Here is a 25,179-nt window from a genome sequence, read left to right on the forward strand (position 1 = left end):
AACTTTGCCATCACAGAAACGAGTTACATTTTAAAATATTTAATTTTTTAAATTGTAACAAAATTTCACCTTTTTTTCTGTATTTTTGATCAAATAAATGCAGCCTTAGTTATCATAAGTATGGGAGGGAGCAAATACGTATTTCAATGTTTTTTGCACTCGCCCAAGAAACTGCATTCGCTCGCAAAGAACTCAAAGTTTTGCAAGCGAATACAAAGTTTTTGGGGAAAAACGCAATAATTTTTCCTCACTCATATTTTTTTCCCTTCATCATGTTCCTTTAGGGGCTTCATACATAAGAGACTTATTTCAAAAACATTGAAAATCTTACTGACTCCAAACATTTGAACAGTAGTGTTTGTAACGCGTGTAACACTTTCATACTAAGGATATGAACGTTGACAGTGTCAATATTGTTTACAAATCCTTTCAGGTCCTTTGGGGAGTGATGAATATCTTACCTAAAGCAACAAGGTTTGATTTACATATGATACAGCTTTATCTACCAGATCTCAATCACACACAAGTTAAGATCCATGACAGAACAGACAATGAGCAATAGGTCACATAAGGACAGAGAGCAGGAGGAGGCAAGGGAAGAGAGAAAAGGCTAGTTTGCAACACATACAGCCATAATGGACACTGCATGCTTTCTCCACTCCAACAAGCGAACAATAGCTTTGTTTGAGGCATCGGGAGAAAGCACAATAACTGCATTATTGTCCTTGACTTGACCTTGTGTATTAGAAGAAGAGAATGCATTTCAGTGGGAGAGGAAATCACAGACTACAGGGCAAGAGCGTCCTATTTTTGGTTCACATTAGACATTTTCATGCTCTGACATCTTTATGAAAACCCAAGGACTGAAAAAAGGGAAGGAACTATGTTTTGAAATTCACTAGATGACCCAACAATGTCCATAAAAAGACCCAGTATTAGCAAATATGAATCCATCTTAAACAAAATTAAAAATCAAACAAACGAAAAAAGGAAAGAGGAGCAACAAAGTGAAGGTAAGGCACAATTTTTATGCCATGGAGGACTATGGAGGTTTGTTTCTATGCTTCTATGTATTTACAAATGCAGGGAATTTGCTTATTATATTCATCTGGTAACATTTTGCTAAATAATCATTACAATGCAAGCAGTATATTTATCTATCCAAATTATTCTTTGTTTGTCAGTTTAAGGTGTCCTTGAATACATTATGTAAAAAACAGTGTATACTGGAATAAAGTGTCAAAATTGTCAAATGCATTGAACATTTTATTTACGTGAGAGAAGGTGCAGATACCGTGGCTGTTATTAGTGTGGTAAATTTTCTGTGTGTTTTGAGGTGAGCACAGTTTCCTGTTTTAGAATGAACATCTTGTGTTAGATTTATGGCACAATTTGTTAAGAGACAAAGTCTTAACAATGGTCAAATTCAACATGTGGCTAATGTTTCTTAAACTATTTGTATTTTACATTTACATATCATTGTAACAAAAATATGGAAAAAGGAAATGTAGAACATAACAGACCGGATTTACCACCTCAACCACCAGCACAAAATTTCTTTACACGTGATTTCCCCTTGGCAGCAGAGTAAAAATGTGCAGCTGTTACAGAGACGTTTATGCTGTTTATTCAGAGAATGAATAAACAAAATAAAAATGAATGAATTTAAATGAAAGTTTATTGTGTGTTTTCTCTTGGAAGAACAAAGTAAAGGCATTTCCTCAAAAATCTTTGCTCTGACAATTCTATTCAACAACACAAGATTTAAAGTGACAGACAGTCAGTCAGACAGACAGCAAACAGATAGATAGATAGATAGATAGATAGATAGATAGATAGATAGATAGATAGATAGATAGATAGATAGATAGATAGATAGATAGATAGATAGATAGATAGATAGATAGATAGATAGATAGATAGACAGACAGACATCCTTCATTAGGTCACTTATTCGGAGAAGTCAAACAAGGACATTGAAGACTCAAACGGCAGCACTTTTTAAACATTAAGCAAGTATCATTACGTCACAGCCTGCCTGTATTTTTTCCTGCATTCTTTTGACACTCTCAGGGGCGTGCCTAAGCAGGTCACAAATCTTTTATACCCCTGTGTCATTTCCTGAAAGTACATGTGTAGAGCTTAGACAGCTCTGCATTAGGTGTGGTCTGTGCCATAAACTACACTTCAGGTGAACTATAAAACTTCGCTTAACAAACTATCCTGTTTCAGTTGTTCTGTACACTAACAATGGCCAGAAGACATCTGATGTTGTGGATCTTCACTCTGTGTGTTTTACTCAATCCCTCAGGTAAGATACTGGATACACCAGTACCTCCGCTCCACAATGACTGATTAACTTATTTATGCACTGCCGTGAGCTCTTCAGCGGTAATAATGCGCTGCACTGACACAGTCTAAGAGTTCATGCAAAGAAAGGCAATGTTGTGTTGAGAACAATGTTTGTTAGAATTTTTAAAAAGAACAGAATGAAAGTGTGCTACATTTTATGAAATTATGAATATTTATTTAATCATAAATATATAAATATTTAAATAATATTGTTATATATATTTTTATATTTTAAACAATATTATTATTATTGCATATTCATATGAAATAATTGGTAACACATCAGATTGCTGTGTCTTTGTATTACATGTAAATATGAAATACATTTTGAACTCATACCTAAATAAAATTGTATTAAATAGTAATCAGTATTAATACTAAAATGTGTGTTAACAAACAGATCCACATAAAAATCCATATTAATACATGTACTTCATTATTATTATTCACTTTGGGTCAATAGCATTGTGTATATTAGCATAAGTTTAATCCCTCCCTAATGCAATCTTTTTCAGGTCTGAGACAGACAATGTTCAAGTTTACACTTGTGCTTTCACTAAAATATTTGGATCAGTTGGAACAGCTCTGACATCTAAATCCTACAGCCATATATAGCCTAATAAATCATAATTACTGTCTGTTTGTATTTATGACTGATCTGTGATTCAGTGTCTATAATTCCCTCTGTTTGTCAATCTGCTGTAGTTGGTCACTTTTCTGAACTTGATGGAAAAAAGGTCTATGAGATTGTTCGACCAATCAAATTACATGAGCTACAAAAAAGAGATTTAAAGGTGAGTTCTCATCTACCCACTACTATATATCAGTGTTTCCCAACCCTGTTCCTGGAGGCACACTAACAGTACACATTTTCCAAATCTTCCTAATCAAACACACCTGATTCAACTCATCAGTTCGTTTAGTAACTCCAAGACCAGAAATATATGGTTCAGATAAGGGAGACATTCAAAATGTGTACTGTATGATATATACCACTATATATCATATATTTAAATATTTTAATCAAACTAAATCATTTCTTTCCCTGCAGTCAAGATCTGATACAGTGAAATATGCCATGACGCTGGGTGGTAGAGACATTGAAATGCATCTCCAGAAAAATGAGTGAGTCTGTCTCCTTTGTCATCATTTTTTGCATATCTTGTGATATCTAAAATCCGCACATGTTGCAACTAAAAAAAAAGTTCCTCATTGTCACTGACAAAAATATGTGCGTTGAAACTACAGATTACATTACAATATTTGCTACACTGTAAACCCAAACAGTACTACTAACTTACAAAGATTGAGTACACTGCAATTAAAGTCTGTTAAATCATTGATGCAACTTAAAACTATTTTCTGAATGAGGAGTTTAGTTTTATTTTTGTGTAGCTCAACATTTTTAAGTAAACCCTTATACTTAAATGATTATTTTTAAGTTTACTGAGCGACGTAAAGTGACGTCATCCACATCATGTCGTTGCTCTAACCGACGCTAACCGAGTCCATTTTACATCAATCTTTTGTTTTTGCACAAGATTAATACAGGAGAAGAGGTGTTTCTGTGAAACTTGATGTTTTCTAGGGTTACCATCGCGGTGAAGAGTAGTGCTTGTGGTTTGGTCGAGAATAGGCTGTGAAACTTCAAGGCTATACGTACTGCATGACGATGAACATTTCATGCTCATTAGTGATAGTCTCTTTGAAGATTACATTAGAGTGTGTTGTCACTAACTAACACTCAACTGTAAAGATTAGGTGTTAGTTTATTCAATATTTGATTTTATTTGTAATGACCAAATTTGTGTAATATAAAATAATCCTTGAGTTGTTTACTTAAATGTTTTGAGTATTCTGAATTTATTGGGTTTCATAACTGCTGCATCAAAATAATTAAAAGAAACATTAAATATGTAAACAATAGTTTTAAGTATAGTGGACATAAACATTAAATAAAATAATTTAATTTTTTTTAGTTTGACTTAATTGTTATTTATAATTATTGTTTACTTTAAAAAATTTAGTTGCTTTACTTAAATTTTTTGAAGTAATTGGTGTGTACAATCATTTTGAGTATTCTGGACTTATCGGGTTTTACAGTGATAGTGCATTTGCTAACTAAAATAAAGATTAGGTGCCAGTTTATCCAATATTTCAATTAAATTGTAATTAGCAAGTTTGTGTAGTACAAAATACATTTCTTAAGTTCTACTAAAATAATTGTTGAGTTGTTTACTTAAATGTTTTGAGTATTTTGAACTTATCAGGTTTTACAACCACTGCATCACTGCAACCATTCAGTTTGACTTAAAAGATTTGAGTTGTTTTACTTAATTTTTTTGAGGTAGTCAAAAAAATGGAGTATTCTGAACTCAGTGGGTTTTAGTGAGCTTTTTGTGACTGATCTGAGATACAGTATATGTGTTGGTCAACAGTGGCATGCTGACTAAAGACTACAGTGAGACCCACTACACTAAAGACGGGATGCTTGTTACAACCACACCTGAAGATCTGGTATGTTATTCCCAATATGCAGTAATAGAACATATGATATTTAAAGGGTTAGTTCATCCAAAAATTAAAATTCTGTCATTAATTAGTTACCCTCATGTCGTTCCACACCCGTAAGACCTGCGTTCATCTTCAGAACACAAATTAAAGGTGCTAAAGAGGATGTTTTGTTTTATACATTTTTTGCAATATTACTTGAAACTGTCTTTACTGATAAAAGACTATTTATTAGGTGCACTGAAAGTAATAATATTAATATACATCATCTGTTCACGAGGTAGGGCCTTAAAAACATCAGCCAATCGTTTACGCGATCATCGCATAAACGATTGGCCCTCTGGCTTGTCAATCGCTGCCATGACGATCCATGTGAGAGACGCGCGGCTGCGCGCTCCAGTAACTTTCCACACTCTACAGGCGCTGCATGCAATGTTTTTGTCAGGAGACAGGAGTAACAACTGCAGATTATGAGTCACCTGCGGTGAGTCCGACATAATGAATCCACGGCTTTAAGTCGCGCACACACTTAACGATTGTAAGGCCGATTATGAATGTAAATTGATACTTATGACTAATCGCGCTCAAACGCGTCCAGTCAGAGCCAGTTCCTTTCAGTCTGCAATTACAGTCGGTGTGTTCAAATTCCATGTGAAAGTATATAAATCTGCTTCAGGAGCAGGAAACAATCGCTGTATGTTGAGCATAGTCAGAATGTTTTAGCTAGTCATTAAATGTGTGCCCGGCTTAATAACACAGAGAATGCCGGTGGTAAACACTCGTGTTCCGATACTCGTGCACGAGTTTTGGGAGGCGTTCCCTCTAAATGAGCTGTGAAGGATGGGGGTTGTTCTTACCCATGCGCTCATTTCAAAAACTCAGTCGACAAAAAGAACCTCTTTAGCACCTTTAAGATATTTTAAAGAAAATAAAAAAATATTTTAAAAAGTATTCTCGTCGCTTCATAATATTAATCTTGAACAACTGTAGCCACGTGGACTATTTTAACGCTGTAACCTTTCTGGACCTTGAAAGTGGTGGTTAAATTGCTGTCTATGGACGAGTCATATACCTCTCGGATTTCATCAAAAGTATCTTAATTTGTGTTCTGAAGATGAACGAAGGTCTTACAGGTGTGGAACGACATGAGGGTGAGTAATTAATGACAGAATTTTCATTTTGGGGTGAACTAACCCTTTAACATACAGCAAAATTAATCTGCTATAAATTATTACTCTGATATAATCCAGAGTGTGAGAGATTGATTTGAATCCCTTTTTCATCCACAGGACTTATGCTATTATCATGGGAAAATAGTAAATGACAGCGAGTCATTGGTTAGCATGAGCACCTGTGATGGACTACGGTAGGGAAACACAATTGCAAAAGATATTTCTTTTCAGTTTTTATCATCACACATTAGTCACGATGAAATCAAAATGGGCACTTCTTTTTTTTACCGAACATTGCTGTATTTATTATAAAAGGTATTATCTATGCATGCATATCATTTTTTATCTTCCTGCACCTTCATAACCTTTAATCTTATGACATAACCTTTAATCAACTTCCCCTCCCTCTTACAATGCATCTATTCTCTGATTTTTCGGTGCGAGGGCAGGATAACCTGTCGCTCACATGAGATCACAGCAATAGAAATTGATAAAAATCTAACGATCCAATTTCCAGTGGACAAAATCAAGTTCCACCCTACATTTTTCTTCCCGTTTCACTCGTGTATTTGTCACAATAGGGCGAAAAAGGCTATCACACCTTCTGTTTCATGACGACTTACGTTGCTTTAACAAATAATAACATTATTTTTTATTTATACAGTTATATTTAGTTATATAGTTTTAGTTAAATAGTTATATACATAAATCTTCAAAAAAGTTTGTTTAAAATATTTAAAGCTTTTAAGAAAGCTGTTTTAGCCAGAAATATATTCAATCACTACTGTTGTACAGCAGTTTGTTGCCTCAATCATGTTTTTTTTTACTTTGTTGCAACTGAAGGAAGTTACAGAGTGACTTGCGTTTTTTACTTCCATGAATTACACGTTTTCCCAAGCACTCTTGATTAAGTCACCTCTTAGGCCAGCTGTATTTTCCAGGCTTATTCTCTGTCAAACAAGACCTAAAGACCCTCAAATTACATTATGCCCATTGTGTGAATTATTTTTACAGAGGCTATTTCCAAACAGCAGAGCAGAGGTTTCTGATCGAGCCGTTGTCCGAAGATAGTGATGGTGACCATGCTGTCTTTAAGTATGAAGACGCACATGGAGACACGCCGAGGGTGTGTGGAGTCACCAACACTAGTTGGGATGAGAGTGAGGATGGCACTCCTCCACGCATCCTCAAAACCCGTTCTCGTTCCTCAGTAAGACTGCCTATTCATTTACGTTAGCATTACAGAAAGCAGCAAAGCACAATAAGGTTAAAGTTTCACAAGGATTAACCACATTTTAACAGGGATGTCATGTGATAGTCTCAATTGTTGTTCTGCAAAGTTGAGGTCAAAATCACAATAAGTTGCTGAAGTTGAATATTCAAGAAATGTCCAAAATTACCCTAATTCATATGCACTGCACTGAAGTAAGGTAGTTCGAATTGTTTCTAAAATGATTTTGCTTAATTATTTTGTTTTGTGTTCTCTATTTTCCACCTATTTCTTTCCTCTTGGTCAGGGGCCAACATTGTTCCAGCAACAAAAATACATCGAGTTCTTCCTTGTGGCAGACAACAGAGAAGTAAGAGCGGCAAGCAATGCACCTAATGTTGTTTCAAAGATTTAATTATTAATAGATAAAGGTTTTTTAATCCATTTTATGATCTCAGTCATTATCAGCAAAAAAAAAAAAGAAAGAAAAAAATCACTAGGTTAGAGGAATTTGTGTGGGATTTTGTGTTTGTTCAGCATTGTCATTTTTCTGGAATCAAACTGTTTCTAAATTTGTAAATACGAAAACACTGATGCTAACAGATTTCCGAGATAGTGTCCTAATACCAGTGTGACTAATGTGTGACATAATGCTTTGATTGATAATTCAATTTATTTCCCCTCTCAGTACAAGAATTTCGGCAGCGATCTTGAGAAACTGAGAAAGAGGATATTTGAGATCATCAATTTCATCAATAGTGTGAGTCACTGATGACATATATATGCTATTAAAAAAGTACAGCATGACAATATTTATGACGCAGCCACAGGAACTGATAATAAGGATTCTTGAGTGTGATAATTGATCTAGGACCACATGACTATAGATACAGATTTTTGCCATCTATATATTTACTGTACTGGTTTGACACACTAGTACAAAACATGGTGGAGTCTAAAACTCTGAAAACCTGTGATTCAAACTTGTTCATTCAAAAGTGATGTAAAACAAGGGAACATTATGACATAAAATGAGTAAGAAATAGTGCAGATTCTTAGTTCTAGGTTCTAGACTTATCAAATTTGTGACATATGACTTCCTTGCTTCCACTAAAGCACACAAGATGCAAATCTTGCTGAATAACGTGGTATTGTGAAAATCAGGTTTTCCACAAGCTTGTGAGTCAATTTCATCCAAAAGGGGGACATACAAAACACTAAATGTAACAACTAATAACAAAATAACTGATGAAATGCTTATGTTACTGTATTGTAAGTCACTTTAAATAAAAGTGGTGTACACTTTATTTTAAGGTGTCTTTGTTACACTGTAATTATACATTTAAGTACAGGGTTTAGGGTTAGTTGCATGTAATTATACACAATTTTTACTATAGTAACTACACGTACATATGTGACAATGACACTGTAAAATAAAGTGTTACCTAAAAGTTTCTACTAAATACAATAGTACTAGATACATGTACTAATTCTGTATTTGAAGATTTTTAAACATTTACATTCAAACCAAAATGTATTCAGACACCTTGAACAGTTTATTCACTATAGCTTTAAAAAATGGTAATAAAATATGACAAGATCTCAGAGTTAAACTGTGTCAGAGAAAAAATAATCTTAATTATGTCAGATAACACTTAAGCAAAACATGGTCAGGTCAAAGTGTCTGATAAAGTTTTACTGGTAGTCCAATGTATGAAGAATTTTTGGGTATAATATGTCACAGTTTACTTTATTTTGCTATCCTCATTTACATAAATTAACTATAGTGTCCTGTATCCACTAGTAAAAATATTTATCAAAACTATCAAAAATGTCTGAATAATTTTTGGTTTGACTGTATGTTGAATTTTCAATTAAACTTTGCACAGGTATTGGATCAGAAAAAAATCACTAGCATTCTTTGACTTTTGGACCACATAATATATATACATAATATACAATAACAATTCTCTTTCTGTCACTCTTTTCTGGGTTTGCAGGTTTATAAAGAAATCAACACCTTTGTTGCTCTGACTGGATTTGAAGTGTGGACAGACAGCGATAAGATAACAGTCTCCTCTGCTGCTGGAGCAACCTTAGACGGCTTTTCTAAGTGGAGGAACAGTGAGCTTGTCAAAAGAAAGAAGCACGACAATGCCCAACTTCTCAGGTCAGCTCCATTAACTGTGTGAAAATACACATTCAGCTCAGAACTGCTCCAATACTTACTCTGCTCCAATCTGCATCATTGTGTTCTACTTTGATATTGGTTTATGAGCTGAACCAGAAAAAAGACTGTTAACTAAATGAACGTAATCCAGCAGGATTGGTTCAAAGATTGAACATTGATTTTTTCCCTTCTTCCAGTGCAATTGACCTTGATGGATCAACTGTGGGTCTAGCTTACATTGGAACCCTGTGTGGAGGTCTTTCAACAGGGATTGTGCAGGTATTAATATTTTCTTTTAAAAAAAGTATTTAAAATGATATTAATAAACATATACAAACACACAAAGTTCTGTCATGAAACTAAATGGCGCAGGCTGATAGGTCAAAAATGAAAATTCTCATTAATTCTCAGTCATTAATTACTCATCTTCATGTCGTTCCACACCCGTAAGACCTTCGTTCATCTTTGGAACACAAATTAAGATATTTTTGATAAAATCAGATGGCTCAGTGAGGCCTGCATTGCCAGCAAGATAATTAACACTTTCAGATGCCCAGAAAGCTACTAAAAACATATTTAAAACAGTTCATGTGACTACAGTGGTTCAGTCTAATGTTATGAAGTGACGAGAATACTTTTAGTGCACCAAAAAAGCAAAATAACGACTTTACGCAACAATATCTAATGATGGGCGATTTCAAAACGCTGCTTTTGTCTTTTGTTTCGAATCAGTGGTTCAGAGTGTATATCACTTATTGCTTCATAACATTAAGGTTGAACCACTGTAGTCACACGGACTGTTTTAAATAGCTTGCATCTGAAAAGCGGTCAAGAAAGTGAAAGTGTTTAAATACATCTGTGTTTTCTTATCGGGTCCTGTTTTGCTGTGTGTAAAATCTTTCAAGAGAAGAGAGAATGGTTACTTCACAATAATGGAGGAACTAATTTTGCCCATTGTCTCGTCTGTGGCGTATTGCTTATTGTTGCAATGTTTTATTTTTTACTTCCTCACAAATTTTTCATAATACTTGATTATAATATAGACTAAATGAATGAAATATCCATGTTTTCCTCAATGTTAACCTCGATGTATGAGTGCTAACTGATCTTTCCTCTTCAAAGGATCACAACACTAATGCTATAGCAGTGGGGGCTACTCTGGCCCATGAGATGGGGCACAATCTCGGGATGAGTCATGACAGCAGCTCCTGCGTTTGTTCTGATAGAGATTGTATTATGACAGCTGCTCTCAGGTACAGTACCTCCTATATTTTCTTTCCCTACAAATCTGCCTCTATTTCCATACACCTAAGCATGCTTAATTGAAATATATATATATATAATGCATTCTCAAATAAAAAAACAAACTATTATAATAATAAACTATTTTGATTTATTTGTACTAATATATCACTCTAACAGACATTTATATTCCACTGTTGTTAATATTAATAAATCATAAGTTTTCTAAGTACAACTCTGATCGTCTCTGCGCTTTATTTAGTCTAGGAGTTTACGGAGAGCCTAAAATAAAAAATTTCAGATCAAATATCACCCTTCCATGTCTCCGCAGCTATTTCATCCCTAAACACTTTAGCAGCTGTAGTACTGGTACCTATGCAGACTACCTGAACAACAGAAACCCGGAATGTCTTCTAAATAAGCCCGAACCAAAAGAATTGATTCAGCCGGCTGTGTGTGGAAATGGATTTGTGGAGATAGGAGAAGAATGTGACTGTGGAACGGTGCAAGTAAGCAGACTAGGGTTTCCTAAATCTGAATTCAATGTTGAAATGTTTTTGCAACTAATTTATATTAAGTTACTCAGTATACCAAGTATAAATTTATTTGTTAACGTTTTTTTTTTTTTTAATTACAAACCCACTGAGTCATTTTTCCTAGTGTGATTCCTGAGAATATACATGATTTGGGTAGAGGTGTGATTAAAAAGTGTCATTTTTCTGTGATGTTAAAGCATTTTGATTTGTTTGGTGTTTTTTAACATTACTAAGACAAATAGTGGCCAAAAACAAACAACACACACACACACACACACACACACACACACACACACACACACACACACACACACACACAAAATTCAAATACCCTTTAGAATGACAAGGAATGTAAAGACACTAAAATGTACTCTTCACATAAGGTTATTTCACTAGAAGTACTCAACCAATCAAAGCCAGACACTGTCAGGAATACTGACATGCACAGACAGTTCTCAGGAATGTTTTTCAGCATACATGAAAACAAGTTGCTAAAGTAGTATTGTGTTTGGTGTGCTTATGGGACAATCTCTCTCATTTTCAATATTTCAATTTTATAAGTGTACTCTCTGCAGATGGAATACATGAATTACTGAAGGTTTCTTTATACATGCACATTAGTCATCGCATTTGGACAGAATTTGAATAGGGTGTACTGCATACTGTCACTGGATCCTTATGTTCAGTCATTTATTCATTGTCTACTTTGACAAGTAAATTACTTACCAAGAGCTTTTCTAAATTCTCAGAACTAGAACTTAAAAAAACATTTATTATTTGATGACAACTACACCCACTATGCTAAGATATCTTAAGACATTCTCAGTGGCATTATTTCACAAACAAGATTAACTCTTTATGTTTTTGCATAGGAGTGTACAAACCCATGCTGCAATGCAACCACCTGCAAACTGACAGAGGGCTCACAGTGTGCAACAGGAGAATGTTGTGAGAATTGCAAGGTAAGATTCAAAGAGTTTTAATTTTGCTGTATCATTCATCAATTCATGAAGATATCAAATCACCAGGACTGCTTTGGGATATACGGTACAACATGTATTCACAATTTATTGTGTTTAAGCTTCTGTGTTAAATAAAAAAAAGGACAACAAACACCCAAGTGCCTTCTGTATCAAAAGAGATATAATACTAACAATTTTCATGAAAAAAAATTAATTATCTTAAAGGGTTAGTTCACCCAAAAATGAAAATTCTGTCATTAATTACTCACCTTCATGTCGTTCCACACCCATAAGACCTTCGTTCATTTTTGGAACACAATAAGATATTTTTCATGAAATCCGATGGTTCAGTGAGGCCTGCATTGTCAGCATGACAATTAACACTTTTAATGCCCAGAAAACTACTAAAGATGTATTTAAAACAGTTTATGTGACTACAGTGGTTCAATCTTAATGTTATGAAGCAAGGAGAATATTTTTGTGCGCCAAAAAAAAAAAAAAAAAAAAAACGACTTTCAAAACACTGCTTCATGAAGCTTCACGAATCTTTTGTTTCGAATCAGTGGTTTGGAGTGCCAAAGTCACATGATTTTATTAAACGAGGCTTTGTTACGTGATAAGTGTTTCGAAATTTGAATGGTTTACCACTGGAGGGCATGACTTTGTCAGTTAGATACGCGCTCCGAATCACTGATTCAAAACAAAAGATTCGTAAAGCTTCGAAGCTTCATGAAGCAGTGTTTTGAAATCGCCCATCACTAAATATTGTCATGAAGTCATTATTTTGTTTTTTTGGTGCACAAAAAGTATTCTCGTTGCTTCATAACTTCAAGGTTGAACCACTGTAGTCACATGAACTGTGTGAGTCATCGGATTTTATGAAAAATATCCGAAGATGAACGAAGGTCTTACGGGTGTGGAACAACATGAGGGCGAGTAATTAATGACATTTTTGGGTGAACTAACCCTTTAAAGGGGTGGTTGATTATGATTTCACTTTTGTAACTTTAGTTAGTGTGTAATGTTACTGTTAGAGTATAAACAACGTCTGCAAAGTTACAACGCTCAAAGTTCAATGCAAAGGGAGATATTTTCTTTTAAAGAATTGTCTGTTTAAGGACTACAACGAGCTTCTTCCTGACATCACTAACCCTAAAATGTACATAAACCCTGCCTCCTATAACACGCAACAAAGGCGGAGTAGAAACCTACATATGTTTTTTATTCCTCCCCATCAGATCATGCCAACCTCACATGTGTGTCGTCCAAAAAATGATGACTGCGATTTGCCCGAGTCCTGCACTGGAAAATCAGCCGTGTGTCCTGAAGATGTCTTTACAGTCAATGGACAACCTTGCAAAAATGGGAAAGGTTATTGCTACAATGGCCAGTGCCCTCAGAGAGAGGAGCAGTGCATTAAAATGTGGGGTTCAAGTGAGTACAGCAATATATTGATTCAAAACTATAATACTGAAAAATAATCAGTGCTGAACCCCATATGACTGTGCTTTTATTACTTTTTATTACAAAAATAAATAAATAAAGCTGCTGAGGTGGCTGAAGACTATTGCTACAACCAAAACACAAGAGCAGAGTACTACGCCTACTGCAAACGTAATGGCGATAAATATATCGGATGCCAAAAACAGTAAGATTTTACATCCATCTGTACATCTATTAATAATCCTTTCACATATCATACTGTCCAATTACTATTTTGCCCCATCTGATCAACCACCAATTTTATTTATCTATCTACAGAGATGTGATGTGTGGAAAACTGTTCTGTGTAAAAGGCAACAAAGGTCCCAATTATGGACGATTGGTAACATTCAAGAACTGTAAAGCCACATTCTACGGCAATCCTGAAGAGGATTACGGCCAAGTCGACACTGGCACCAAATGTGGGGAAGGGTTGGTAAGGCTGATCTCCATATGCATACCAGTTATACTACAAACACACCAATTTCCTTGTAGTTCAATAACAATTAATTCCTTTAAAGACCTCTAATAAAAGAAAGCTGTAAACTTAGTAGGTTTGCCACAATTGTGACATTTAAATCATTTTAAGCAAAGAGAAGCATATTATTTATTTCTTGTCATTCTTTATTTATTTATTTATTTATTATTTACTCAGGTTTGTAACCAGAATGAGTGCGTTGACATAGAGACGGCTTACAAAGCAACAAACTGCTCAGCCAAGTGCAAAGGCCATGCGGTAGGTGAAATATTACTTTCTCGAACATTAACTTCTCATTTGCCTCATAAAATTAAACAAATAGACCTACAGCAATACTGTCTTCTGTGCTTTATTTTAAGAGTTTGTTGGTTTATGACTATTTCGAATCTATTAACGTGACTTTCCTTCACATCCGAAGTTGATTTAGAACTAAGAATTAGTATGTGTTACAGGTTTGACATTAAGTGTATGTGTTACAGGTTTGTGATCACAGACTGCAGTGCAGATGTGAACCTGGATGGCTGCCGCCAGATTGTGAATCAACAACCGCAAGTGATGGTTTGTCTAAAGGTAGTACTGTAGATGCTGCATTCAAAATTGCCTCATTTTCTTTTAGTTTTGATGATCATGAATGTGATTTTTTGTCTCTTTTGCACTTCTAGGTGTGATTGTAGCCATTGTTGTGGTTGTTCTGATTGGGATTCTTCTAATTGGACTGGGAGTCTTCTTTTACAAACGCAGAAAGAGCACACCACATTCATCTATGTAAGAGTATAGTAAATAGATTCTTACACATTTAGGGATGTCAATAAATAGACTGTATTTAATGGTGCTGTTTTCTCAAAAGCCATCCAAGGCAGCAGAAAGTTCATGTTGTTGACATCCCTGACTTGAGCCACCAGGGATTGCAGATGCCAAATCAGAAGCCATTTCCGGTAATTCGCAGTCAAATATAACTTAATTTAAACATCTCGCTTAAAGGTGCTAAAGAGGATCTTTTCGTCGACTGAGAGACCAAAGTGAGTTTTTGAAATGAGCGCATGCGTAAGAACAACCCCCCTCCTTCACAGCTCATTTCGAGGGAATGCCTCCCAAAAGTCGTGCACGAGTATTGGAACACGAGTGTTTACCACCAGCATTCGCTGTGTCGTGTTAGTGTTATGTCGGACTCACTGCAGGTGACTCATAATCTGCAGTTGTTCCTCCTGTCTCCTGACAAAAACATTGCATGCGGCGCCTATAGAGTGTGGAAAGTTACTGGAGCGCACAGCCGCGCACGTCTCGCACAAGGAACGTCATGGCAGTGATTGACAAGCCAGAGGGCAATGGCTGATGTTTTTAAGGCCCTACCTCGTGCACAGATGATGTATATTAATATTATTCCCTTCAGTGCACCTAATAAATAGTCTTTTATCAGTTAGTAAAGACAGTTTCAATATTGCAAAAATGTATAAAATAAAACATCCTCTTTAGCACCTTTAAACAAACAAATCTTTTACAAAATCGATACCCAAAGAATGATGAAAGTGTGATCAGGACATTGTGATCTTAATATTCTTAGGTAATAAAACCTTCAGCACCTCCTCCACCTCCACCTGTTTCAGTCCAGGCCAGAGCTCTACATAATGACTTCATATCTGCACGTCAGGTAACACAACATGTTTAATGACTATCAGTATGGATAGTTCACACTGAAATGAAAATTTTGTCACCATTACTCATTCTCATGTTGTTTCAAACCTATCATGACTTTATTTCTTTCTTGAAACACAAGTGTTCAGCACTTGTGCTGCTCTTTTTACATAGTGTGTAAGTAGATGGGAGGAGCTGTCAAGCTCCGAAATGTCAAAAAAGCATCAGAGAAGTACCAAGAGTCCATGAGACTCATGTACAATATTCAACATCTACAAAAGTAGATGAAACAGACTGAAAATTTTCATCATTTACTATAAGCTTAGATATTCTGCTATAAAAAAACAAGGAAGAATTGAATAAATTTTGACAGCATTTTGGGTGAACTATACTGTACCTTTATCCAGTCACTGAGATGAAACTTAACTTTGCTTTGGTCACCATTTACTCCAAGCTTGGATATTCTGCTATAAAAACAAGGACGAACTGAATAATTTTGAAATTTGGGTCTTTTGAACTATAATGTATCTTTACACATACTAATCACTCAGCTTTAAAAAAAAAAAAAAGTTAATTTATAAATTTAGCAGACATGTTCATTTCAAGTGAATAACACATTTGAAAAATGTGGTCTGATGATTACAATGTCTCCAGAAACATGAGATTTTTTTTTTTTTTTTTCTTCAATGTTAATTCTCCCCCTCATAGGCTCTTAAACCACCTCCAAGGGTGTGATGTCTAGCACCTGTCAAACCTCAAGAAGCTGAAACCACACTTTGGGATATTCAATCACTCCAGACCCTGCAGAAGGGCTTGCAAGTGTTTGAAAGAGGCTTAATAAACTCTTCAGGAGAAGACAATATCTGTGAAAATAAGCCACATACTTATCAGAGTAACACAAAATGAATTTTAGTGTGCAAAAGATTGTCTTTGAGTCACATAATGAATTTTAAGTTGTTTGTTTTTAACCGGAATGTTTTTTTTATATATATAAATTTACATTTATTTATTTGTACAGTCAGTTTCTGTGTAAATGAGCTTGACTTGTGTATAGTAATGGTTTTTATGATTTGTCAGCAATAATAGCTGACACATTTCCACTGAATGTTCAAGAAACAGAAAGCTGCTTCTCTAAAGTCAAAACTCTCATAGATGCGATTCTTTTCAAGTTTTTCATAGCAATGTCTTGAAAACAATACTGTACTTCATACATACATTTTGTTACAATGCACTTTCAACAAATATTAGCAAATCTAAATGCTTAAATTCTAAAGTTTACTTTATAGTATAGTTTTAGTTTTGTATTTATTAAATCTGATTGTACTTTAAAATGCAATACTAATGTAATGTACATTGAAAAACATTCAGGTGATTAAAAAAAAAGACCAAACTTGGGGTCCACAGTATCTCAGTTTTTATTCATCTTCTCAACTGATACATCTATATAATATCAAGAATTGAAGGTGGCCTCACATTACATGTACTTGACAAAAGGACTGTTCAATTTAAATCCCCATATTGTATTTATAATTATGCTATAATTGTGCATAAACATTTCTACACATTCCCACAGATGTGTTTCAAAGACTTAAGCCAGTGAAGGCCTAATACTCAACATTTCAGCTCTTTAACACTCAATCTGTATGCAAACAAAGCTCAACAACTTCCTCTTCCTTTCTCTAGGACTTCAGATTGCCAGTATACTAAGACCAGCCCACACCCTGTTAAACCATTACAGGAAAAACAGCATAACTGATCCCAGATCAGCTGCCTAATCTCAGTAATTTCATTGGTATCAGATTAAATACATGCAAATAAATGTAGCACATTTTCCCTTTAGAGTCCACAGACATGCAGCATTTCCTGAAGAGTGTGTGTGTGTGCGTGTGTGTGTGTTCTGCAGGATCAAATCAGTGCAGTATGTCAGAAGGTTACACTGGAATCACATTTATTTCTGTTAAAAGCTGCGAGTTCATACATCTAAAGATGAGCACAACATATTATTTGTCATATTAGTTTAAATGCTTTTGGAATGAAAAAGGTAACTTTTAAATCAGACTCATGTGAAGAACCGGTTCCGTATTTCCAAAAAAAAAAAAAAAAAAAAAAAAAAAAAAAAAAAACAACTTGAAAAACTTGGTCTAAATAAAACAAAAACATATTACAAAATTAACTTATCTAAAATGTTACATACATTACAAATGCTTCCAGAAATGACCCGCTGTAATAGGGTGGGTTGCTCATATGCATAGCATCAGACATTCAACATTGCAAATCATGATTAAACCTGCTTTAAAACCAGATAAACGTGCTGCTCTTTTTAAAACGATTAAAAAACAAAGAAAAAAACAAACAAATTTGCATTAAAAGGCTTAATGCTGTTCCTCTATAGTCTCTTGAAGTTCTGTATCCCAACAGTAGGCGGAGACATACCACAATTTTTCCAAAACCTGTTAAAACAAGCAGCCACCTTAAAAAAAAAAATCCCTTCCACAATCCCACACATAGTGTTACAGCTGAAATCACCAAATCAGTTTGTGACACATTTATCAAGCTCAGCATGCTTTGTTAATGTCTCGAGCACAAACCGGATGAAATCGATAGTCTGTACGAGCAGTTTCTCAGCAGAGAATGAATACTTCGCAGTAAATGATGGCCTGGAGGACATTCTTTAGAGAGAGAATAAGACTTCCTGCTTCAGAGTTACGTATAGATGTTCTCTATTTACAAGGGCTTGCATTTAGTGCAAAATTACCTCCCCTAGAATGGGGTAGATAAGAGCTCTGGCAGCTAACTCATCACAGCACAAAAAAAGACTTTGGCTTTTGAGTCAATCAAAGCAACTTCACACGTCCCACATTGGCTGTTACATGTGTACACAAGCTTATAGGCATACTAACAGATTCCACTGTATATAGTAACAAATAAAGCTGGTTGCGATCTCATTTATCATCATTTTAGAAAAGAAATGGGGGAGAGAGAGCCTCGTCTTGAAGTCTGTGTTAAACGATAGCTCTAAAAAGACCAAAATAACTTCCCGTACAGATGCAGAAGTTACGTTATGTGATTGTGACAGTGCTTTCATAAGACATGCTTTGTTATTTCTTTTTTCACTCACACAGATAGAATCAAACAACTTCTATTTAAGATCGAGGTTATGCCTACTTACATGTGGTGTGTCATCTGGCAAGATTCAAGTGCTGTATTAGGAAAAAACAAATATAAATGCTAGTTTTTCCATGTAGAAACAGACACGTGGATCCCCAAGCAGCTACTAATTTCATTTAGTCTGAATATTACTTGAAACTGAATAACATTTAAGTAGCTATAAAATATTTTTCAATGAACTTATAACTTATTTCCCTTAGGTTTGTTTTGTCTTAACATATCCCTTACAGACATATTTATTGATAACATACATCAGTATATTCAGTCAAACCATCCCTTGCCAAATACATTGTGACATACAATATTATAAAACAGGATTAACTAGATCTCCTGATCTGTACAGCATCTTAAACCCACATCTGTCTTCGAGTTACAAAACTGTAGTTGCAGTTTAAAGGTTGACACATGTATGTGACCGTTTACCTGTATTTTGCAAACTTTCAAATGTTCACTCATCTTTAAAATGTTGCTATCAATTACATCTAATACATTTCATTTAATAAATAAAATCTCATGTTTGTACTTAGTTGTAAGTGATTTCTCTCTCTGTTTGTGGAATGATTCCTCTCCACATCCCAGGCAGTTGAGGGGTCTGTCTCGTGGAAAACGTGGCAGAGAAAGAGAAAATGCTATGGAGGAGAGGAAAAGTGCAAAATCTCCCCTTACACATTCCCGTCTGTGCCGTTTTTCTCATTGGCAGCGTTAACTGTGGTACCGTCAGGTTGCTGGCCGTCCTTCCGAGGAGGCATCCGTTCGTTTATTCGGTCCAGGCCACGAGCTTCTTCAAAGTTGCGTATTTTCCGTGTAGGAGAGAAGCCTTGGATGGCTAACGGGGGAAAAAAGAAATCAAGGAAAATGAGGTAGTTAGGAAAATGTGCATGAGGATTATTGATAACTTTAAGTGTTTAGTTAAAACATTGTTTCATGAGACAATTAACAAACTGTGCAAGCATACACAGCACCTTTGGTCATTTACAGTGATCATCCAATTAATTAACCATGAAAAAAAATGGACTAAATTAAAGGATTAGTTCACTTCAGAATTTAAATTTCCTGATAATTTACTTAACCCGATGCCATCCAAGATTTTTATGTCTTTCTTTCTTCAGTCGAAAAAAAATTAAGGTTTTTGAGGAAAACATTCCAGGATTTTTCTCCATATAGTGGACTTCAACAGTTACCAATGAGTTGAAGGTCCAAAGTGCAGTTTCAGTGCAGCTTCAAAGGGCTCTACACGATCCCTGCCGAGGAATAAGGGTCTTATCTAGAGAAACAATTGGTCATTTTCTTAAAAAAAAAAAAAAAAAAAAAAAATAATAATAATAATAATAATAATAATAATAATAATAATATAATAATATATATATATATATATATATATATATATATATATATATATATATATATATATATATATATATAATATATATATATATATATATATATATATATATATATATATATATATATATATATATATATATATATATATATATATATATATATTTATACTTTTTAACCACAAATGCTCATCTTGCACGTGTGACCTTCCCAACTTGATTGTGTAATGAGTGGCGCATGGCAGAGCAGTCCAAGACGAGCATTTGTAGTTAAAAAAGTATATCAATTTTTATTTTTTTTAGAAAATGACCGAGTGTTTCTCTAGATAAGACCCTTATTCCTCGTCTGGTATCATTTAAAGCCCTTTGAAGCTGCATTTAAACTGCAATTTGGACCTTCAACCTGTTGGTAACTGTTGAAGTCCATTATATGGAGAAAAATCCTGGAATGTTTTCCTTAAAAACCTTACTTTTCTTTTTGACTGACGAAAGAAAGACAAACATCTTGGATGACATGGGAGTGAGTAAATTAATCGGGAAATTTTAATTCTGAAGTGAACTAATCCTTTAATAGAACCAAACCAAACATTCAGCACTAAACTTTTGAATGGTAATGAAAAATATAGTTTTTTGTTTGTTTGTTTTTTTGCCACAGAAAATAGAACATAATTAACAAATCATGACAGTAAAAACAATCAATAGTCAACTGTAACTTGCAAACAACAAACAATTTTATGTGATGCAGTAAAATATATTAAATGTATATAAATATCAGAACAAACATTTTTAGATTTTTAAAAAAGACATTTTTAAAAAGAGTGTATTATTTACAGCATGGAATAAAATTTGCTTCATATCACACATATCACTCATACTTCAAACCTCTAAAAGAGCTTGAACTGAACACATATTCAACCGAACAACATAAACAGGAAAGCTGATTCTTGCACAACTAACAGGCTTATTATGTCCTGTGACATTTTTGAAAACACCAGGCAATTGCCAAGGTGAATCATGACCGGTTCCAGTTGACAGAGCAAACACAAGATGCCCATTCAAATGGAGAAAAACGGAGATGCAGCTGAACTTAGAAATCAGGTCAGCGACTCCACAGCAAAAGTGTCTTACTCTGGCACACATTTCCTGCCAGCGTGTGTGTGTGTGTGTGTTTGTGTTTGTTTGCACAATAGCTTAGAGCCTCGGTACATTACAGCAGCGGGCGAGAGGCCTCGGGCAAGAGTGTTACGCGTGAACGGGAACAGACAGTCTTAGGTGTGCAGAGTCGTAACGAGATTAGAATCTGAAAATACTCAGCGGAGGGAGGTCTTGGCCTCTCCGCCAATCATACGGCAGCATGAGAATTAGCACGCTCTAGCCAGGACCCGGGACTAACCAGCAAACCCCTCCGGTCAACAGGCAACAGCTAATTAATGAGGTGGAGCAGAGCTGGAGCTGGAAGCCTCATTCCATGACTGCATGGATGGTTTCATATGTCCGCATCCATCATTTATCATTAAAAATACTGGCCTGGAGTAATTTCAGGCCCTTTTGTAAAATCTGAATCTCATCAGGGAAATAAATGCCTTATGAAATGAGAATCACTTTGTTAGGCTGGTTTCAATTAAATTCACAAAAATACGGTGGTGCAAGAATACAGATTTTCCATGATTAGTCCGAGACACACACAGACGCAGAGGTGAACGGCAAGGCATGAACAGACACAGAGGGGAAGACAGCACAAATTATAGGGGCAGGATATGACACAGTACTGCGAGCGTACCTCGACCCTCCTTTGCTTCTATGGCGGCTGTATTAGCAAGCGCAGCAGGAAGTAGCCCAAAATGAATGGAGAGAGAGGTTATATCAGTGTGATTACATTCAACCCCAAGCATATTAACCCACACACCACAGCAATGCAGTAATATTAGTAGTTAAAGAATCAGACAGTAATATAAAAAGAGCACAGAGAGTCAGTGAGAGAAAAAGCAGTTAGTTTGATTGATTGTTTGGCCATTTTCTTTTAGGATTCTACAGTACTGGAGGAAAAACAGGCTTTAACAGTTGAAATAGGTACTGCAGTACAAATTCAAAACAATGGAGAGAGTCGTTTCCTTCGCCTCCTCAGACTCGACGCTAATGCATGCGGGTTGCCAGATTGAGAGCAACTGACAATGGAAAGCCTTACATTGTAAGATGATTAGCTAATGTATACATTTTTTCTGGTCATGGAGCTTTTTTAGATGGATGCTGAGGATTTTTAGGTTGGGTAGAATCTGCGTTCTCTGACCCAGTTTGTTTGCTGGCTTCCATGACTGCAGTGTTTTCCACCATCCTAACTGGCATCCTAACGGAAATCCTATCGAGTAAATTGGCAGTGGGCGGGATCACGCAGACCAAAACAAAAACAAACATTCTAACCCATAATGCACATTTCAAAGTAGGATAACTGGTTTTAGCACTGTTTTTCAGAGAAACAAGTATTTGAACTCAAAGCACTCCAACTTGCCTAACCAATCAATATAGGATAACACCATCAAATACATAAATAATGTGTCAAATATTCATCAAAGTGTATATATACTGTATACAGTAATGTGCATAAGTGTTAGACCACCAGCTTTGTTGTTTTAGCAATCTTTTAATGACCATCCATATTTATTTTTTGGTCTTTATTACGATACAAACAGAAAATACCGGAAATATGCACCGAAACAAAATCCAGTCCTTTTCCATTCCATTTATTTAAGAGATGTCTTTTTTTAATACTGCATACAAACTTCCTGTATTTTCTGGTTATATTCTAATGAAGCAATTATATATGGTCATTATACCATTGCTAAAACAACATCTAAGACTTTTGCACAGTACTGTATATAAAATGATGAATGTCTTCATTCTTTACAAATATTTTTATGATAAAATATTTCATGGATTATCTTCAATATGTTTTGACCCACACCTCAAGAATCAGTGAATAATAAATCATATTTAAATATGTATTCTGAACTGATCTATGATTTGGAGATTTCCACAGTTAAAAAAAAAAAAAAATCAACTATTTTATGCTGTATCAGCAGACAGGAGAGAATGGTAGTCAGACAACCAAACCAACTCCTATATCCTTTTCAGAGTACATGAAGGGCTTACTGGATAGTTACAGCTGGAAATGTTCTACTGTCCTAAGGTCTTGTCTTAAGATCAGGCCAACAGCTTCTTAGTTTCTTTAATATTCCTCTCTTTTCTTCAGATCTAGCTGGCTTGATGTCTGACCCAGACAGACAATGAAGCAGGCCTCTTAAAGGTCACTGAAATTTCTATATGTACTTCAAATAGTGACATCCACCCACGGTCTCTCTCGGATCTCCCTCTCTCACTCCTTCACTGTGCGAGTGAGCAAAGTTCCCTACGTTATTGGCCTTTAATGACCTTTAGTCCTGGACACCTTGTCAACAGAATTGTCTACTCAGACTGGACAGGTCAATCCAGAGAGTCATGATGCAGCTCTCATGACAATCACCCTTTGATTGGCTCTCTGAGTTCTCAGAAGTGCTGTAGTGCAGGTGGCTAAATCACAAGGCTTAATGTGAGCCTACAAGGGAAGGGCTTTATACAACACATAGGCAAATAATCAGTGTAAACATTACATTAGTTCATAGGTGGAGAGCAGGATGTAACAGGTGTTCATAGTGTCCAGAATAAGCTAGGCATTTTGTATAATTGTGATTATACAACATTATGTTTTAATTAAAAAAATTGAAGCCTATTTAAGAACATTCAGATTTCTTGAATTGAGACATTATTTTCATGACAATAAACCTCATTTTATCAATTCTCATGACTTTGATACAAACAAACTCATTCTCCTTACTGCAATATTTAAAAGGAAAAAAATTAAATCAAATTGGGGTCAGTAAAATTTTTTATGAGCACTTTTATTTAGCAAGGATGCATTAAATTGACAGTAAAGACTAAATTTAAAAAAAAAAAAAATCTATTTCAAATACAGTAAATGTTCTTTTGAACATTCTATTCATCAAAACATTCTGGAAAAAAATGTATCAGTTTCCTCAACAATATTAAGAAGCACAACTGTTTATAACGGTTTCTTGAGCATCAAATCAGCATATTAGCATGATTTCTGAAGGATCATGTGACACTGAAGACTGGAATAATGGCTGCATAAAATATTCTAATTTATATTAAAACAGAAAAGAGTTTGTAAAAATATTACAAAATTACTAAATTATTAGTTTTGTTTTTTGCTCAAATAAATGCAGCACAGACTTTTGAACAGTATAATATAATATAATATAATATAATATAATATAATATAATATAATATAATATAATATATAAACACATGGTATATATTGGTATAACCACTGAATATCACTTTCATGGTCCTTTTGCATCCTTTTTAAAGTTTAAAAGCTTTACACTTCCGTCAAAAAAAGCAAATAAACAATAATGCCAGAATTATAATTTTGGGGTGAAAACAATGTCCAAAAAGGCAAATTCAATGGTCCTAAAATAATTTCATTTTCTTTATGAAAACATCTTTTCTGATTTTTGTCCAGGACGGTTTTCATGAGATTTACCCCTTTAACAGATCAGCAATAAAGATCTGAGCAGCTGGGGGTGTGGGCAGTGATTTTGCAGCTAGTACCGGAAAGTTGCTAAGAAGTGAATTACCAAGCTGGGTGCAGCCCAAAAAAGCTCACACAATGGAGATGGAGAGCACAGCATTTGCCGCTATGAGCTCTGATGCAGTTCAGCATGAGGGAAAGAGCTAGATCATCATCTTTAGTATACGGCACGCCAAAGCTCATTCTAGCTGCGGTGTGCTGGTACTTTCTGCTTTAGTATGAGGGCCAGTGCTGGGTCACATGTGGTGATGATGATCCAGTATGACTTCCAGGTTGGA

General features: G+C 35.1%; 2 protein-coding genes across 4 annotated transcripts in view; one reads left to right on the plus strand and one right to left on the minus strand.

Moving 5' to 3' along the window:
* Positions 1 to 2,110: 2,110 nt before the first annotated feature.
* adam28 (ADAM metallopeptidase domain 28) lies at positions 2,111 to 17,153 on the plus strand. Its single transcript, XM_048187262.1, has 22 exons — positions 2,111 to 2,311; positions 3,058 to 3,146; positions 3,404 to 3,477; positions 4,791 to 4,869; positions 6,153 to 6,229; positions 7,050 to 7,245; positions 7,553 to 7,615; positions 7,934 to 8,005; positions 9,246 to 9,415; positions 9,613 to 9,694; positions 10,538 to 10,668; positions 10,989 to 11,166; positions 12,066 to 12,155; positions 13,394 to 13,589; positions 13,701 to 13,803; positions 13,917 to 14,073; positions 14,293 to 14,373; positions 14,595 to 14,685; positions 14,778 to 14,880; positions 14,963 to 15,050; positions 15,677 to 15,763; positions 16,456 to 17,153. The coding sequence occupies exons 1-22, from the start codon at positions 2,251 to 2,253 to the stop codon at positions 16,480 to 16,482; spliced, it is 2,295 nt and encodes a 764-aa protein (XP_048043219.1). The 5' UTR covers positions 2,111 to 2,250; the 3' UTR covers positions 16,483 to 17,153.
* The window catches only part of ppp3cca (protein phosphatase 3, catalytic subunit, gamma isozyme, a), a 39,628-nt gene continuing 31,587 nt past the window's right edge, over positions 17,139 to 25,179 (minus strand). For 2 of the 3 annotated variants that reach the window (XM_048187265.1, XM_048187263.1), the window contains exons 13-14: positions 22,036 to 22,062; positions 17,139 to 19,741 (exon numbers count right to left, since the gene is read on the minus strand). In XM_048187265.1, coding sequence (XP_048043222.1) covers positions 19,578 to 19,741; positions 22,036 to 22,062 — 191 coding nt within the window. In that variant the 3' untranslated portion in view covers positions 17,139 to 19,577. The remainder of the gene's footprint in view (positions 19,742 to 22,035; positions 22,063 to 25,179) is intronic. The other variant, XM_048187266.1, reaches the window with a different exon arrangement.

The sequence above is a fragment of the Megalobrama amblycephala genome, linkage group LG4 (assembly GCF_018812025.1).
Source record: "Megalobrama amblycephala isolate DHTTF-2021 linkage group LG4, ASM1881202v1, whole genome shotgun sequence".
NCBI classification, from domain to species: Eukaryota; Metazoa; Chordata; class Actinopteri; order Cypriniformes; family Xenocyprididae; genus Megalobrama; species Megalobrama amblycephala.